The following is an 18,059-nucleotide window of genomic DNA, read 5'->3' as shown; positions in this document are numbered from 1 at the left end:
CGCCCCCACCCACCATCACCGTGGAAACAGACCCGGCCCCCACTCACCATCACCCTGGAAACAGAGCCCGCCCCCACTCTCCATCACCCTGGAGACAGACCCTCTCGCCACTCCCCGTCACCCATGGAAACAGGCATCGCCTCCACTCCTCCGTCACCTTTGGCAAAGGACCACGCCCCCACTCCTCCGTCACCCTGGAAACAGACCCGGACCTAGTTCCCTGTCACCCTGGAAGCAGAACCTAGCCAAACTCCTCCGTTACTGGGGATTCAGACCCAGCCCCCACTTCCCTTCGCCCTGGTTACACACCCCGCCACCACTCCCCGTCACCCTGGAAATAGACACCGCCACCGCTCTCCATCACCTTGGAAACTGATCCCGCCCCCACTCTACATCACCCATGGAAACAGGCATCACCTCCAATTCTCCATCACCCTTGGCAAAGGACTCCGCCTCCACTCCTCCGTCACCGTGGAAACAGACCCGGACCTAATTCCCTGTCACCCTGGAAACAGAAACCGTCCAAAATCCTCCATCAATGAGGAATCTGACCCCGCCCCCACACGCCTTCACCCTGCTAATAGACCCCGCCCCCACACCCAGTCACCCTGGCAACAGACCCCGCCCCCATGCCCGTCACCCAGGAACTAAACCCCGCCCACATTCAATCACTGGAGAAACAAACCCAGCCCCATTCCCCTTCACCCTGGTAACAGACCCCGACCCCACTCCCCGTCACCCTGGTAACAGACCCCAAGCCCACTCCCTGTCACCCTGGTAACAGACCCCGCCCCCTCTCTCCGTCACTGCAGAAACAGACCACGCTGCCACTCTCCCTCACCCTGCTAAATGAACCCGCCGGCACTCCCCGTCACGCTGGAAACTGGCCCCACAATACTCCACCGTCACCCTGGAAACAGACCCCACCCCCACTCGTCGTCAACCTAGAAACTGACTGCGTCCCCACTCCCCAATCACCCAGGAAACAGACCCCACCCCAACTCCCAGCCACTCTGGAAACAGACCCCGCCGCCCTCCTCCATCACCGGGGAAACAGACCCCGCCCTCGCACTTTCCCCATGTAGAGAGGCCCCTCCCCCGCTCTGTCTCCGTAGTCTCAGTCCCCGCCTCTGCTCTGTCTACACGGTGACAGGCCCCACCTCCGCACTGTCTCCATGATGACAGGCCCCGCTCCTGCTCTGTCTCCACGGTGACAGGCCCCTCCCCCACTCTGTGTCCGTCGTCTGAGTCCCCGCCTCGGCTCTGTCTCCATGGTAACAGACCCGCCCCGGGTCTGTCTCCATGGTGACAGGCCCCGCCCCCACTGTGTCTCCGTGGTGACAGGCCCCACCCCGCTGTTTCTCCATGGAGGTAGGCCCCGCCCCAGCTCTGTCTCAATGTTGAAAGGCCCCGCGCCCGCTGTGTCTCTGTGGAGACATGCCCCGCCCCCGCTCTGTCTCAGTGGTGACAGGCCCCGCCCCCACTCTGAGTCAATTTTGACAGGTCCCGGGCCCGCTCTGTCTTCATGGTGACTGGTCCCACCCCCGCTCTGTCTCAGTGTTGACAGTTCCCGCCCCCGCTATGTCTCCGTGGTGACAGGCCCCGCCCCCACCGTGTCTCCGTCATGCTGGTCCCGCGCCTGCTTTGTCTCCATGGTGACAGACTCCGCCTCCGCTCTGTCTCCGTGGTGACAGTCCCCTCCCCCGCTCTGTTTTCCATGTTGACAGGCCCAGCCCCCGCTCTGTCTCCGTGGTGACAGGCCCCGCCCCCGTTCTTTTTTCCATGCTGACAGACCCCGCTCCTGGACTGTTACCGTGGTGACAGACCCCGCTTCCGCTCTGTCTCCATGGTAACAGGCCCCGCCCCCGCTCTGTCTCCATGGTAACAGCCCCCCCCCCTCTGATCATTGATTGAATTTAACAATTGTGTAAAGGGATATTTCAACACATTCTTCACCAGTTCTCTGAACTGAGTCTGGGTCACGGCGTAAATTGCAGTGTTTGTGCAGCAACTCAGGAGCTGCAGCATGAAGCCCAATTCCAGCAGAAAATCAGGGAGATAAACAGATTCATATCCCAAGTTCAACATCCGCCTCCACATAGAATACATCATTAACAGGGCCCACAACAGGATGAAATTCCCCGAGATAACTAACAGTAAAATGATAGATTTCCTTCGACTCTCCATCTCTGGGTCTCTGCGACTCTCCCCACTGCTGTGAGCCCGGAGTCTCCTGCGTCCTCTGCTGCTCACTAAAATGTGCCTGACAGTGAGAGCATTGAGCAGCAGAATCAGCACAAATGGGATCGCTGGGGTTAGAATGTTGTGGAGGAGCTCGATTGTTCCCCAGACACGAGATTCCAGAACACCCATTGTTACATCACAAAACCAGGGGAAGTTCCACAGCCCATACCAACCTGTGAGCATAAAATACCAGAAGATGTTCTTTAAACAGCTCAGCACAGTCACTGTTCCCACAACCACAGCCGACGTTGTCTTACTGCAATATTTACTTTTCAGCTTCTGGCAACAAATGGCCACAAATCGATCAAAGGTGAAAGTGACGGTGAACCAGACAGAACAGTCTGTGACTGTGTAAAGCAGGATGGCGTGGATATTACACACGGGGATGGACCACAGGAACAGAAACTGTTCCCAATAAACAATAGAAATGTGTCTCAATATCAGGTCCAGGATTATGACCAGTAGATCCGCCGCTGACATGGCCACCAGGTAGCGAGTGACACATTTGGAGAGACCGCACTTTCCCCGAGACAGGATCCCAATCGTCAGCAAGTTAACTGTGAGGAAGGGGAAAAACATGGAAGTTATATATCAGGCTGGAGCAAAGTTATCAGTTTTATTGAGGACTTATGGATATTTCTAAACGTATTCCTGTATCCAGTGATGCATTAAAATGCTTGGACCTGAATGAACAAATGGGAATACCTGTGAAACGGTGGAAGACAGGAGAGATTAAATAATAAAAGGATGATACTGAAATTGTTAAACTGAATGTTGATCATAATCCTCCCCCTCCCTCATTACCCCATCTGGTTTAAAGACTTTTCCATCTCTAATCACTCCTAGATCTGATGAAGGGTCACCGACCTGAAACATTAAACTCTGTTTCTCCCTCAAAAAGTCCTGCCAGACCTTTTGAGTATTGCCAGCATTTTCTTTTCTTATTTCAGATTTCTAGCATCTGCAGCACTGTTGTCTGGTAAAGAGAGTTAAATGTTGAACTGACTGAGAGACTCTGTCTGAATGCCTGTGGTGTGATTTGTGTGTGTGAGTGTGTATGTATATGCGTTTATATGCCTGGCTAAGTGATGGGGTGTGACCTGTGTGTGTGTGAGTGTGTGTGTGAGAGAGGTAGAGCGTGTGTGTGTGTGTGAGAGAGAGAGCATGTGTGTGTGTATGTGTGTGAGAGAGGGTGTGTATGTGAGAGAGAGGGCGTGCACGTGTGTGTGTGTGAGAGAGGGTGTGTCGGAGACAGTGTGTGTGTGTTTGTGGGGTGCATGTGTGTGTGTGTAAGAGAGAGAGAGTGTGCTTGTATGTGTGTCTGCTTGAGAGCATGGGGATGCGTGAGAGAGAGTGTCAGTGTGTGTATGACAGAGAGGGCGAAAGCGTGTGTGCGTATTTGAGAGAGTGTGTGTGAGCAAGAGTGTGTGCGTGAGAGAGAGCGTAGTCGTATCTGAGAGAGATTGTGTGTGTGTGAGAGAGAATGTGTGTGTGTGTGACCGTGTGTGTGTGTGTGCGTGTGTGAGAGTGCGTGTGAGCGAGACAGCGTCTGTGTGTATGTGAGAGAGAGTGAGTGTGTGAGTGCGTCGGCGAGTGAGCGTTTGTGTGCATGGGTGTCAAAGTGTGTGTGTGTGTGAGAGAGTGAGAGAGCGGGTGTGTATGTTTGATTGTACGTCTGACAGAGTGTGTGTGTGTATTTGTATGTTTGTGTGCGAGTGAGTGTGTGTGTGTGAGAGAGAGAGCGTGCGTACGTGTGTGTGTGAAGAAGAGAGAGAACGTTTATATGTGTGTGTCTGAGAGAGTGTGTGTGTGAGAGAGAGAAAGAGTGTGTGTGTGTGTGTCTGAGAGAACGTGTGTATGTACGTATCTGACAGTGCGTGTGTCTGTGTGTCTGTTTGAGAGAGACAGTGTGTGTGCGTGTGGGTGAGAGAGACAGAGAGTGTGTGTGTGTGAGAGAGAGAGGTAGAGTGTGTGTGTGTATGCGTCTGTTTGAGAGAGAGTGTGCGTGTGTGTGTGACAGAGAGAGAGAGTCTGTGTGTGTGTGTGTGGCTGAGAGAGAGAGTGTGCGTGTGTGTATGTCTCTGTGTGTGGGAGAGAGTGTGTGTGTGTGTGTGTGTGTGTATGAGAGAGTGAGAGGGAGAGAGGTCGTGCGTGTGGAGTGTGTGTGTGTGAGAGAGAGTGTGTGTGTTTATGTCTGTGAGACTGTGTGCGTGGGTGTGTGAGAGAAAGCATGCAAGTGTGTGTATGTGTGTGTGAGAGAGTGTGTGTATGTGTGTCTTCTTAAAATGAGCGCGTGTGTGAGAGAGAGAGCGAGAGAGTATGTGCATGTGTTTCTGTTTGAGAGAGAGTGTGTGCGAGAGTGAGAGAGAGAGAAAGCGTGTGTATGTATGTCTGTTTGTGAGACCGTGTACATGTGTGTGAGTGTGTGTGTGCGTGTGTGTGGCTGAGAGAGAGAGAGAGAGTGTGTGTGTGTGTGTCAGTGAGGGGGAGAGCGTGTGAGTGTGTGAAAGAGAGAGAGCGTGTGTGTGTGTGTGCGCATGTGTGAGAGTGTGCGTGAGCGAGACAGTGTCTGTGTGTGTGAGAGACAGTGTGTGTGTGTGAGAGAGAGAGTGTGTGTGTGAGTGCGTCGGAGAGTGAGCGTTTGTGTGTATGTGTGTCAGAGTGTGTGTGTGTGTGTCAGATTGAAAGTGTGTGTGTGTGTGTTTGTGTGTTTGAGAGTGAGCGTGTGTGTGTAAGACAGATTGTGTGTGTGTCTCAGAGCATGTGTGCGTGTGTGTGTGTGTGTGAGAAAGCGTGTGAGAGAGCGTGTGTGTGTGTGTAAAAGAGTATACGTGTGAGAGAGAGAGAGTGTGTGTCTGTGTGTGCGTGAGAGAGCGCGTCCGTGTCTGAGAGAGAGTGGGTGTATGTGAGAGAAAGAGAGTGTGTGTGTGTGTGAGAGAGAGAGAGAGAGAGAGAAAAGAGCGTGTGTGTGTGTGAGAGAGAGAGAGACAGAGTGTGTGTGTGTTGGAGAGTGTGTGTGTGTTTGATAGCGAGTGCACATGTGTGGCTGAGAGAGTGTACGTATGTGTGTGTGTCAGATTGAAAGTGTGTGTGTGTGTGTTTGTGTGTTTGAGAGAGACCGTGTGTGTGTAAGACAGATTGTGTATGTGTCTGAGAGCATGTGTACGTGTGTGTGTGTGTGTGAGAGAAAGCGTGTGAGAGAGCGTGTGTGTGTGTGTGAAAGAGTGTACGTGTGAGAGAGAGAGAGTGTGTGTCTGTGTGTGCGTGAGAGAGCATGTGCGTGTCTGAGAGAGAGTGGGTGTATGTGAGAGAAAGAGAGTGTGTGTGTGTGTGTGTGTGTGTGTGTGTGTGTGTGTGTGTGTGTGTGTGTGTGTGTGTGAGAGATAGAGAGAGACAGAGTGTGTGTGTTGGAGAGTGTGTGTGTGTTTGAGAGAGAGTGTACGTGTGTGTCTGAGAGAGCGTACATATGTGTGTGTACGTGTGTGTAAGATAGATAGTGTGTGTGTGTGTGTGACAGATCATGTGTGTGCATGCGTGAGAGAGTGTATCTATGTGTGAGAGAGAGTGTGTGTATGTGTGTGTGTGTTTGAGAGAGAGAGCGTGTGTGTGTGTGAGAGAGTGTGTGTGTAAGAGAGATTGTGTGTGTGTGAAAGAGCATGTGTACGTGTGTGTGTGAGAGAGAGAGAGAGCGTGTGAAAGAGCGTGTGTGTGTGTGTGTGAAAGAGTGTGCATGTGAGAGAGAGAGAGCGTGTCTATGTATGTGTGAGAGAAAGTCTGTGTGTGTAAGAGAGATAGCGTGTGTGTAGGAGCGAGCATGTGCACGTGTGTGTTTTGTGTGTAAGAGAGAGAGCGTGTGTGTGTGAGAGAGCGTGTGTGTATCTGAGAGAGACTGTGTGTGTGAGTGCATCTGAGAGAGAGCGTTTGTGTCAGAGAGCGCGTGTGTGTGTGCTTGTGTGAGAGAGAGCATGTGTGTGTGTGTGTGTGATAGATACTGTGTGTGTGGGAGAGAGAGAAAGCATGTGTGTGCCACTGTGTGAGCATGTGTCTGTGTGAGAGAGAGAGTGTGTGTCTGTGTGTGCGTGAGAGAGAAGAGAGCATGTGTGTGTGTGTGAGAGAGAGAGACAGAGTGTATGTGTGTGTTGGAGTGTGTGTGTGTGTGTTTGAGAGAGAGTGTACGTGTGTGTCTCAGAGAGTATGCGTATGTCTGTGTACGTGTGTGTGTGGAAGAGAGATAGTATGCGTGTGTTTGAGAGAGAGAGCGTGTGTGTGTGTGTGTGTGTGTGTGTGTGTGTGTGTGTGTGTGTGTGTGTGTGTGTGTGTGTGAGAGAGAGTGTGTGTCTGTGAAAGAGAGAGAGAGTGTGGGTGTGTGTGTCTGAGATAGAGAGCGAGTATGTGTGAGATAGAGTCTGTGTGTGTGTTTGAGAGAGAGAGTGTGTGTGTGTTTGTGTGAGAGAGAGCTTTAGTGTGTGTAAGCGTGTGTGAGAGAGAGAGAGCGTGTTTGTGTGTGAGAGACAGGGTGTGTATGTGAGACAGTGCGTGTGTGTCTGGGAGAGAGAGCGTGAGTTTGTGTGTCTGAGAGAGAGAGTGTGTGTGTGTTTTTATGTGTGTGTGAGAGAGAGAGATATAAAGAGCCCGTGTGTGTGTCGCAGAGAGAGAGAGCTTGTGTGTGTGCGTGTGTGCACGTGAGAGAAAGACAGCGTGTGTATGTCTGAGAGAGAATATGTGTGAGTGGGTCTGAGAGTGAGCGTGAGTGTGAGAGAGAGAGGGTGATTGTCTGTGTGTGTATGTGTGTGTGAGAGAGAGTGTGTGTGTGAGTGAGAGAGAGAGCGTGTGTGTGTGTCTGAGAGTGGTTGTGTGTGTGAGAGAGAACATGTATGTGTTAGAGAGGGAGAGTGTGTTAAGGAGAGAGCGTGCGTGTGTGTGTGTGAGAGAGAGAGAGACAGAGTAAGAGCCCGTGTGTGTGTCAGAAAGAAAGAGCTTGTGTGTGTGTGTGTGCGCGCGTGGGCGCATGAGAGAAAGGCAGCGTGTGTGTGTCTGAGAGAGACTGTGTGCCTGCGGCTGAGAATGAGCGTGAGTGTGAGAGAGCGTGTGTGTGTGCGTGTGAGAGAGAGAGAGTGTGAATGTCTGTGTGTGTATGTGTGTGTGTGAGAGAGTGTGTGTGTGAGTGACAGAGAAAGCGTGTGTGCGTGTGTGTGCGCGTCTGAGAGTGATTATGTATGTGTGTGGGAGAACATGTGTGTGTTAGAGAGAGAGTGTGTGCTAAAGAGAAAGCGTGTGCGTGCGTGCATGTGTGTATGAGAGAGAGAGAGTATGTGTCTGTGTCTCTCTGAGCGAGAGAGAGAGAGCATGCGTGTGCGTGTGGGAGAGAGAGAGGGCGTGTGTGTGTGTGAGAGAGAGCATGTGAGTGCATGTGTGTGAGAGTGTATGTGTGTGTGAGAGAGTGTGTGTATGTGTGTGTGTTTGAGAGAGAGAGCGCGTGTGTGAGAGAGAGTGTATAAGGGAGATTGTGTGTGTGTGATTGAGCATGTGTACAAGTGCGTGTGTGTGAAAGAGTGTGCGTGTGAGAGAGAGAGAGCGTGTGTATGTATGTGTGAGAGAGAGTGTGTGTGTAAGAGAGATAGCGTGTGTGTAGGAGCGAGCGAGTGCACGTGTGTGTTTGTGTGTGTAAGAGAGAGAGCGTGTGTGTATCTGAGAGAGACTGTATGTGTGAGTGCGTCTGAGAGTGAGCGTTTGTGTGAGAGACAGCGTGTGTGTGCGTGTGAGACAGAGAGAGCATGTGTGTGCGTGTGTGAGAGTGTGTGTATGTGAGTCCTGTGAGGAAGAAAGACAAGTTTGGTAAGCTTGGATAACACAGGATATTGTGAACCTAGTCAAAAAGAAAAAGGAAGCATTTGTAAGGGCTGGAAAACAAAGAACAGACGAAGCACCTGAGGAATATAAAGACAGTAGGAAGGAACTTAAGCAAGGAGTTAGGAGGGCTAAAAGGGGTCATGAAAAGTCATTGGCAAACAGGATTAAGGAAATTCCAAGGCTTTTTATACATATATATAGAGCAAGAGGGCAACCAGGGAAAGGGTTGGCCCAATCAAGGACAGAAATTGGAATCTATGTGTGGAGCCAGAGGAAAAGGGTGAGGTGCTAAATGAGTACTTTGCATCAGTATTCACCAAAGAGAAGGACTTGGTTGATGATGATCCTAGAGAAGGGAGTGCAGATAGTCTCAGTCATCTCATTATCAATAAGGAGGATGTGTTGGGTGTCTTGCAAAGCATAATTATTTTTTATTTAGAGATACAGCACTGAAACAGGCCCTTCGACCCACCGAGTCTGTGCCGACCAACAACCACCCATTTATACTAACCCTACAGTAATTCCATATTCCCGATCACCTACCTACAAGAAGGGCAATTTACAACAGCCAATTTACCTATCATCTGCAAGTATTTGGATGAGGGAGAAAACCGGAGCACCCGTCGAAAACCCACACAGACACAGGGAGAACTTGCAAACTCCACACAGTCAGTACCCAGAATCGATCCTGGGTCCCTGGAGCTGAAAGGCTGCGGTGCTAACCAGTGCGCCACTGTGCCGCCCATTAAGGTAGATAAGTCCTCAGGGCCAGATGGGATCTACCCTAGAATACTGAGGGAGGCATGGGATGAAATTGCTGGAGACTTGACAGAAATCTTTGCATGCTCATTGGCTACAGGTGAGGTCTCAGAGGACTGGAGAATAGCCAATGTTGTTCATTTGTTTGAGAAGGGTGGCAAGGATAATCCAGGAAATTATAGGCCAGAGAGCCTTACGTCAGTGGCAGAGAAACTATTAGAAAGGATTATTCGGGACAGGATTTACTCCCATTTGGAAACAAACGAACTTATTAGCAAGAGACAGTATGGTTTTGTGAAGGGGAGGTCGTGTCTTACTAATTTGTTTGAGTTTTTTGAGGAAGTGACGAAGATGATTGATGAAGGAAGGGCAGTGGATGTTATCTATATGGACTTCAGTAAAGCCTTTGACAAGGTCCCGCATGGCAGACAAAAAGGTACAAAAGGTGAAGTCACACGGGACCAGAGGTGAGCTGACAAGATGGATACAGAACTGGCTTGGTCTTCGAAGACAGAGGGTATCAGTGGGTGGGTGTTTTCCTGAATGGAGGGATGTGACTAGTGGTGCTGCGCAGGGATCACTGCTGGGACCTTTGCTGTTTGTAGTATATATAAATGATTTGGAGGAAAATGTAGCTGGTCTAATTAGTAAGCTTGCGGACGATACAAGGGTTGGTGGAGATGCGGATAATGAGAAGGATTGTCAGAGAATACAGCAGGATATAGATTGGTTGGAGACTTGGGCGGAGAAATGGCAGATGGCTTTTAATCCGGACAAATGTGAGGTAATGCATTTTAGAAGGTCTAATGCAGGTGGGAGGTATACAGGAAATGGCCGAACGCTTAGGAGTATTGACAGGCTAGAGAGATCTGGGCGTACAGGTCCACAGGTCACTGAAAGTGGCAACGCAGGTGGATAAGGTAGTCAAGAAGCCATACGGCATGCTTGCCAGCATCGTTCGAGGCATAGAGGATAAAAGTTGGCAAGTCATGTTGCAGCTGTACAGAACCTTAGTTAGGCCACACTTGGAATATTGCGAGCAATTCTGGTCGCCACACTCCCAGAATGACGTGGAGGCTTTGGAGAGGGTACAGAGGAGGTTTACCAGGTTGTTGCCTGGTCTGGAGGGCATTAGCTATGAGTAGAGGTTGGAAAAACTCGGATTGTTTTCACTGGAACGATGGAAGTGGAGGGGCGACATGATAGAGGTTTACAAAGTTATGAGCGGCATGGACAGAGTGGATAGTCGGAACCTTTTTCCCAGGGTGGAAGAGTCAGTTGCTAGGGGTCATAGGTTTAAGGTGCGAGGGGCAAAGTTTAGAGGGGATGTGCGAGGCAAGTCTTTCACACAGACGGTCATGAGTTCCCTAAACTTGCTGCCAGTGGAGGTGGTAGGAGCAGACACGATAGCGACGTTTAAGAGACATCTTGACAAATACATGAATAGGAAGGGAATAGAGGGATATGGGCCCCGGAAGTGCAGAAGGTGTTAGTTTAGGCAGGCATCAAGATTGGTGCAGGCTTGGAGGGCCGAATGGCCCGTTCCTCTGCTGCACTGTTCTTTGTTCTTTGTTCTTTGTGAGAGAGACTGTGTGTGTGAGCGTGACTGAGAGTGAGCGTGTGTGTGAGTGTGAGTGTGTGTGTGTGGGGGGGGAGAGAGAAAAGCATGTGTGTGCCAGTGTTTGAGAGTGTGCCTGTGTGAGAGCAAGAGATTGTGTGTCTGTGTGTGCGTGAGAGAGCGTTTGCGTGTCTGAGAGAGAGTGGGTGTATGTGAGAGAAAGAGAGTGTGTGTATGTGTGTGAGAGAGAGAAAGAGCAAGTGTGAGAGAGAGAGAGAGAGAGAGAGAGAGAGAGAGAGAGAGAGAGAGAGAGAGAGAGGGAGACAGAGTGTGTGTGCGTTGGAGAGAGTGTGTATGTTTGAGAGAAAGTGTACGTGTTTGTCTGAGAGAGTATACGTATGTCTGTGCACGTGTGTGTGTAAGAGAGATAGTATGTGTGTGTGTGTGTTTGAGAAAGAGAGCGTGTGTGTGTGTATGTCTGAGAGACAGAGCATGTGTATGTATGTGAGTGTGAGCGAGAGAGGTGTTTGTGTGTGGATGTGTGACAGTGTGTGTGTCTGTGAAAGAGAGAGAGAGCGTGGGTGTGTGTGTCTGAGATAGAGAGCATGTGTGTGTGTGAGAGAGAGTCTGTGTGTGTGTGTGTGTGTGTGTGAGAGAGAGTGTGTTTGTGTGAGAGAGAGCTTTTGTGTGTGTAAGTGTGTGTGTGTGAGAGAGGAAGCGTGTGTCTGAGTGAGAGGGTGTGTTTGTGAGAGAGTGTGTGAGTGTCTGAGAGAGCGAGGGTTTGTGTGTCTGAGAGAGCGAGCGTGTGTGTGTGTTTGTGTGTGTGTGTGTGTGTGTGTGTGTGTGTGTGTGTGTGTGTGTGTGTGAGTGTGTGTGTGTGTGAGAGAGAGACAGAGAGAGACAGAGAAAGAGTCCGTGTGTGTGTCGGAGAGAAGAGAGTGTCTGTGTGTGCATGTGTGCATGTGAGACAAAGAGAGCTTGTGTGTGTCTCAGAGAGACTGCGTGCCTGAGTGTGTCTGAGAGTGAGCGTGTGTGAAAGAGAGAGCGTGTGTGTCTGCGTGTGAGAGAGAGTGGGATTGTCTGTGTGTGTATGTGTGTGTTTGTGAGAGTGTGTGTGTCAGTGAGAGCGAGAGCGTGTGTGTGTGTGTGTGTCTGAGAGTGATTGTGTATGTGTGTGAAAGAACATGTGTTCGTTAGAGAGAGAGTGTGTGTTAAAGAGAGAGAGTGTGCGTGCGCGCATGTGTGTATGAGAGAGAGAGAGAGCCTGTGTGTGTTAGAGTGAGAGAGAGAGAGAGAGTATGTGTGTGTGTCTCTGTGCTAAAGAGAGCGAGCATTTGTGTGCAGGTGAGAGAGAGAGAGACAGAGCGTGTGTGTGTGTGTGTGTGTGTGTGTGTGTGTGTGTGTGTGTGTGTGTGTGTGTGTGTGTGTGTGTGTGTGTGTCTGGGTGTGTTTGTATGTATATGCACTCCTCCTTGGGTCTGTGTGTGTTTGTGTGTGTGTATGTGCATGGAAATTCTGTGTATGTGTGTGTGTGTGTCTGGGTGTGTGTGTGTGTGTCTGGGTGTGTTTGTATGGATATGGCACTCTTCCTGGGCTCTGGGTGTGTGTGTGTGTGTGTTTCAATCTGTGCATTTGAGTTTCTGTGTGTATGTGGGTGTCAGGCCTGAGTTGTGCATTGTATCTTCCTTTATCTGTGTGCGTCTGTGTATTTGTGTGTGTATGTGTGTGTGTTTGTCTGTGTGTTTGCACATGCCTGCGTGTGTGTTTGTATCAGGGCCTGGGTTGTGCTGTGTGTCTGTTCACCTAAAGAGATAAGGCTGTACAACAGGACTTGATCACATAGTCACAAAATGATGAGAGCTTCAGAATAAGTGATAGAATATGTCCTGATCACACACCCATGTGATTATAAGACCCCCTAATCAAAAGGTCAATATCCAGCCGATATGGGCTGAGTAACTGTATTTAAACTGTGTAATTTCATCTGTTCAGCGGAGAGGTACCCGGACTGTCCAGAGGCCTGTTCCCCACCGGTGTAAAGCAACAAATTCTTTGACGGTTGAATCGGATCTTGGTGTCGACTGATTAATTTAGTAACTCTACCCCAACAGCTTAGGTTGTGATGTGTGTGTGTGTTAAACAGGGTTAAAGAAAATCCCAAAGCCTTTTATTCATATATAAGCAGAAAGAGGGTAACTAGAGAAAGGATTGGCCCACTAAAGGACAAAGGAGGAATGTTATGCTTGGACTCAGAGAAAATGGGTGCGATTCTAAACGAGTACTTTGCATCGGTATTCACCGAGGAGAGTGACATGACGGATGTTGAGGTTAGGAACAGATGTTTGATTACACTAGGTCAAGTCGGCATAAGGAGGGAGGAAGTGTTGGGTATTCTAAAGGGCATTAAGGTGGACAAGTCCCCAGGTCCGGATGGGATCTATCCCAGGTTACTGACGGAAGCGAGAGAGGAAATAGCTGGGGCCTTAACAGATATCTTTGCAGCATCCTTAAACACGGGTGAGGTCCCGGAGGACTGGAGAATTGTTAATGTTGTCCCCTTGTTTAAGAAGGGTAGCAGGGATAATCCAGGTAATTATAGTTCGGTGAGCCTGACGTCAGTGGTAGGGAAGCTGCTGGAGAAGATACTGAGGGATAGGATCTATTCCCATTTGGAAGAAAATGGGCTTATCAGTGATAGGCAACATGGTTTTGTGCAGGGAAGGTCATGTCTTACCAACTTAATAGAATTCTTTGAGGAAGTGACAAAGTTGATTGATGAGGCAAGGGCTGTCGATGTCATATATATGGACTTCAGTAAGGCGTTTGATAAGGTTCCCCATGGCAGGCTGATGGAGAAAGTGAAGGCGCATGGGATCCAAGGTGCACTAGCTAGATGGATAAAGAACTGGCTGGGCAACAGGAGACAGAGAGTAGCAGTAGAAGGGAGTTTCTCAAAATGGAGACGTGTGACCAGTGGTGTTCCACAGGGATCCGTGCTGGGACCACTGTTGTTTGTGATATACATTAATGATTTGGAGGAAAGTATAGGTGGACTGATTAGCAAGTTTGCAGACGACACTAAGATTGGTGGAGTAGCAGATAGTGAAGAGGACTGTCAGAGAATACAGCAGAATATAGATAGATTGGAGAGTTGGGCAGAGAAATGGCAGATGGAGTTCAATCAGGGCAAATGCGAGGTGATGCATTTTGGAAGATCCAATTCAAGAGTGAACTATACAGTAATTTTCCTGGGGAAATTTGATGTCCAGAGAGATTTGGGTGTTCAGGTCCACTGTTCCCTGAAGGTGGCAACGCAGGTCAATAGAGTGGTCAAGAAGGCATACGGCATGCTTTCCTTCATCGGACGTGGTATTGAGTACAAGAGTTGGCAGGTCATGTTACAGTTGTATAGGACTTTGGTTCGGCCACATTTGGAATACTGCGTACAGTTCTGGTCGCCACATTACCAAAAGGATTTGGATGCTTTGGAGAGGGTGCAGAGGAGGTTCACCAGGATGTTGCCTGGTATGGAGGGCGCTGGCTATGAAGAGAGGTTGAGTAGATTAGGATTATTTTCATTAGAAAGACGGAGGTTGAGGGGGGACCTGATTGAGGTGTACAAAATCATGAGAGGTATAGACAGGGTGGATCGCAAGAGGGTTTTTCCCAGAGTGGGGGATTCAATTACCAGAGGACACGAGTTCAAAGTGAAAGAGGAAAAGTTTAGGGGGGATATGCGTGGAAAGTTCTTTACGCAGAGGGTGGTGGGTGCCTGGAACGCGTTGCCAGCGGAGGTGGCAGATGCGGGCACGATGGCGTCTTTTAAGATGTATCTAGACAGATACATGAATGGGCAGGAAGAAAAGAGATACAGAACCTTAGAAAATAGGCGACATGTTTGGAGAGAGGATCTGGATCGGCGCAGGCTTGGAGGGCCGAAGGGCCTGTTCCTGTGCTGTAATTATCTTTGTTCTTTGTTCTTTGTTCTTTGTTTGTGTGTGTGTGTTGTGTCTTTGTATTTGTCTGAGTAATTGTGTTGTGATGGTTGTTTGCATATGCATCTCAGGGCCTGGGATATGGTGTGCATGTGCATTTATCTGTGTGTGTCGGGGCATGTTTGTGTGTATATGGCCTGAGCCCTGTGTGTGTGCGCATGCTTTCATGAGACTGTGTGTGTGTGTGTATGTGTGTGTGTGTGTGTGTGTGAGTGTATGGCTCAGTGCCTGGGGTGAGATATGTGTTCTGCGTTATGTATGTGTGTATGTGTGCATGTGTGTGTCAGCATGTTTGTGTTTGTGTGTCTCAGGGCTGGCTTGTGGTTTGTTTCTTTGTGTATCTGTGTGTGTGCGTGTGCGTGTGTGTGTGACTGAATTTGACTGGTTCAGTGCCTGTGGTGTGATCTGTGATCATGTGTGTGTGTGTGACTGAATATGACTGGTTCAGTGCCTGTGGTATGATCTGTGATCGTGTGTGTTTGTGTTTGTGTGTGTGTGTGTGTGTGTGTGTGTGTGTGTGTGTGTGTGTAAGTGTGTGTAAGTGTGTGTGTTTGTGTGACTGAATTTGACTGGTTCAGTGCCTGTGCTGTGATTTGTATTCATGTGTGTGTGTGTGTGTGTGTGTCTAGATCAGTGCCTGTGCTGTGATTTGTTGTCTAGCTCAGTGCCTGTGCTGTGATCTGTGACTGTAGCTCAGTGTCTTGTTTGTGATCTGTGTGTCTGTGTGTGTCTAACTCAGTGTCTGGGTTGTGATCTGTGTGTGCGTGTGTGTCTAGCTCAGTGCCTAGTTCCGTGATCGGTGTGTATGTGTGTGTCTAGCTCAGTGCCTGGGTTGTGATCTGTGTGTGTTTCCGAGTGTGCCTGTCTGTGTGTGTCTGAGTGTGCCTGGCTCAGGATCGTGGGTGAGATCGGTGTCTGTGTGTGTGTGTGCATATATTTGTGTGTGTTGGTGTAGGTGTGTCTGTGTGTGTCTGTGTGTTTACTTATCTGTGCGAGTGTGTGTGTGTGTATATCTCAGGACCTGGCTTGTGCTGTGCGCTCTGTGTGTGCGCGTGTGTATATGCGCACGTGTGTGTGTGTTTTTGAGTGTGTGTCTCAGGGCTGGGTTGCGCTGTGTGCATTTCTGTGGGGATGTGCTTGCATGTCCTTGTATCTGTATGTGTGTGTGTGTGTGTATATATATATATATCGGGGCCAGGGCAGTGGTGTGTGTGTGTGTTTGTGTGTGTGTGTGTGTGTGTACATATATCTCAGGGCCTGGGCTGTGGTGTGTGTGTGAGTGTGTGTGTACATATGTATACCTTAGGGCTGTGGTGTGTGTGTGTGCGTGCGTATATATATATATATATATATATATATATATATATATATATATATCAGGGCCTGGGCTGTGGTGTGTGTGTGTGAGTGTGTGTGTACATCTGTATCCCTCAGGGCCTGGGCTGTGCTGTGTGTGTGTGTGTGAAAAGATATATATCTCAGGGCCTGGGATTTATTGTGTGTGTGTATATATATATATCGCAGGACTGGGCTGTGGTATGTGTCTGTGTGTGTGTGTATATATCTCAGGGCCTCATATATAAATATATATACATATATTTACTTCAGGGCCTGTGTGTGTGTGTGTGTGTGAATGTGTATATTTATATCTCAGAGCCTGGGCTGTGGTGTGTGTGTGTGTGTGTGTGTGTGTGTGTGTGTGTGTGTGTTTGTGTGTGTGTGTGTGTGTGTGTGTGTGTGTATCTCAGGGCCTGGTCTGTGGTGTGTTTGTCTGTATATGTATCTCAGGGCCTGGGCTGGGGCGTGTGTGTCTGTCTGTGTAAAAGCTGGATAGGGAGACTTACCAGGGACACTGATTACAGCAAGGATGGGACAGTAAATGCATTTAATAATCTTCAGTGCGAGATAAATCCGATAGTCTAATGATAACCGGTTATAATTTTCAGAAAGACAGTCAACCTCTCAGATGAAACTCCTGCCCATTGTTGCAACGTTCCAATCTATTGTTGTCAGATTCTGATCCATTGTTGTAACATTCCAATCTATTTTTCTCAGATTCTGATCTATCCTATCTTTCTCTCTCTCTCTGGAGCTGTTGATCCCTATTGGTGCTGGGGCTGATGTTCCCACTGACACTATGTGATAACATATTGAAAGGACTCTCTTATTAATCGAAGAAGGAAACCCTCCAGTAAGACAATTACGGCCCATGCAGACTGACGTTAATTACAGTCACTGAACAAACAGGTTCAGTTTACACGTTTCAATCCAACTCTTTTTGTACCACAATAAAGTGGAACATTTGCCAGTCTTGATGGATGTATAAGGATTACTGAGGGAAGAAATGGTGGAAATAGTAGAGCACTGGCCAGAATATTTCAATTTTCCTTGGATATGGGAGTGATGGCTGAGGAAAGGAGGGTTACAAGTGTTTAGAAAAAAGAGAGATGGGGTAAACCCTGTACTGTCCAGTCAATCTGACGTCAGTGGTGGCGGAGTTTCACAACCCAGGACAGAATATCTGTTGCTTGGAAAAACATAGCACAATAAATTTCAAGCAGCACGGATATGCTAATGTAAATCATGCCTGGCAAAGTTTAACAAGAACTTATCCCAAGGTACTTCACAGCAACATTATGCAACAAAATATACTACAGAACTACAAATGGAGATATTAGGTTAGGTGACGAACAGCTTTGTCAAAGAGGCAGGTTTCAAAGGAGTGTCTGAAAGGATAAAAGCGAGGTGGCGAGGTGGAGCTGTGTAGGAAGGATATTCCAGAGCTTTGGGCCGATACAACTGCAGGTGTGGTCACACATATGGGTTAATTAATATCAGGGATGCACAAGACGACAGAATTGGAGGAGCAGAGATATATCTGCGATTTGTGGGGCTGGATCAGATTAAGAGATAGGGAGGGGTGACTCCACGGAGGGATGTGAAAACATGTTTGAGAATTTGAATACCAAGACATTGCTTGACTGTGAGCTGATGTAGGTCAGTGATCGGGGAATGGGACTTGCTGTGAGTTAAGACACAGGCAGCAGAGTTTTAGATGACCTCAAATTTACAGATAGTAGAATGTGGGAGAATGAGTTGGAATAGTCTAGTCTACAGGTAATGAAAGCATGAATGAGAGCTTAAGCAGCAGATGAGTTGAGAAAGGGGTGCAGATGGGCGATGTTATTGAGGTAGAAACAGGTGGTTATAGTGATGGCACGAATATAAGGTTGGAAGATCATTTTGTGGTCGAATGCCACAGAATCACAGAATTGTTACAGCACAGAAGGTGGCCATTCAGTCTATCGTGTCTGCGCTGGCTCTCCAAAAGTGCAATTCATCTATTGTCACTCCCCTGCCTTCTCCCTGTAACTCTGTACAATCTTCCTTTTCAGATAGCCATCCAATTGCCTCCTGAATGCGTCGATTGAATCTGCCTCCACCACACTCTCAGGCAATGCATTCCAGACCTTAACCACTCACTGTGTGAAGAAGTTTTCCTCATGTCACTTTTGCTTCTTTTACCAATTACTTTAATTCTTTGTCCTCTCGTTTCGATCCTTTCAGGAATGGGAACAGTTTTCTCTATCCACTCTCTCCAGACACCTCATAATTTTGAATACCTTTTTCAAATCTCCTCTCAGCCTTCTCTT

At 48.6% G+C, this 18,059-nt stretch overlaps 1 protein-coding gene across 1 annotated transcript in view; it reads right to left on the bottom strand.

The window, feature by feature from the left end:
- Positions 1-1,809: 1,809 nt before the first annotated feature.
- LOC137381029 (probable G-protein coupled receptor 139) overlaps positions 1,810-18,059 on the bottom strand; it is a 90,104-nt gene continuing 73,854 nt past the window's right edge. Inside the window, exon 2 of the mRNA XM_068053422.1 lies at positions 1,810-2,801. Within this exon, the coding sequence (XP_067909523.1) occupies positions 1,810-2,801 (992 nt within the window). The remainder of the gene's footprint in view (positions 2,802-18,059) is intronic.

Source organism: Heterodontus francisci, chromosome 21 (assembly GCF_036365525.1).
Source record: "Heterodontus francisci isolate sHetFra1 chromosome 21, sHetFra1.hap1, whole genome shotgun sequence".
NCBI classification, from domain to species: domain Eukaryota; kingdom Metazoa; phylum Chordata; class Chondrichthyes; order Heterodontiformes; family Heterodontidae; genus Heterodontus; species Heterodontus francisci.
Note: the sequence above shows the minus strand (reverse complement) of the source record. Positions and strands in the feature narration are given on the sequence as shown.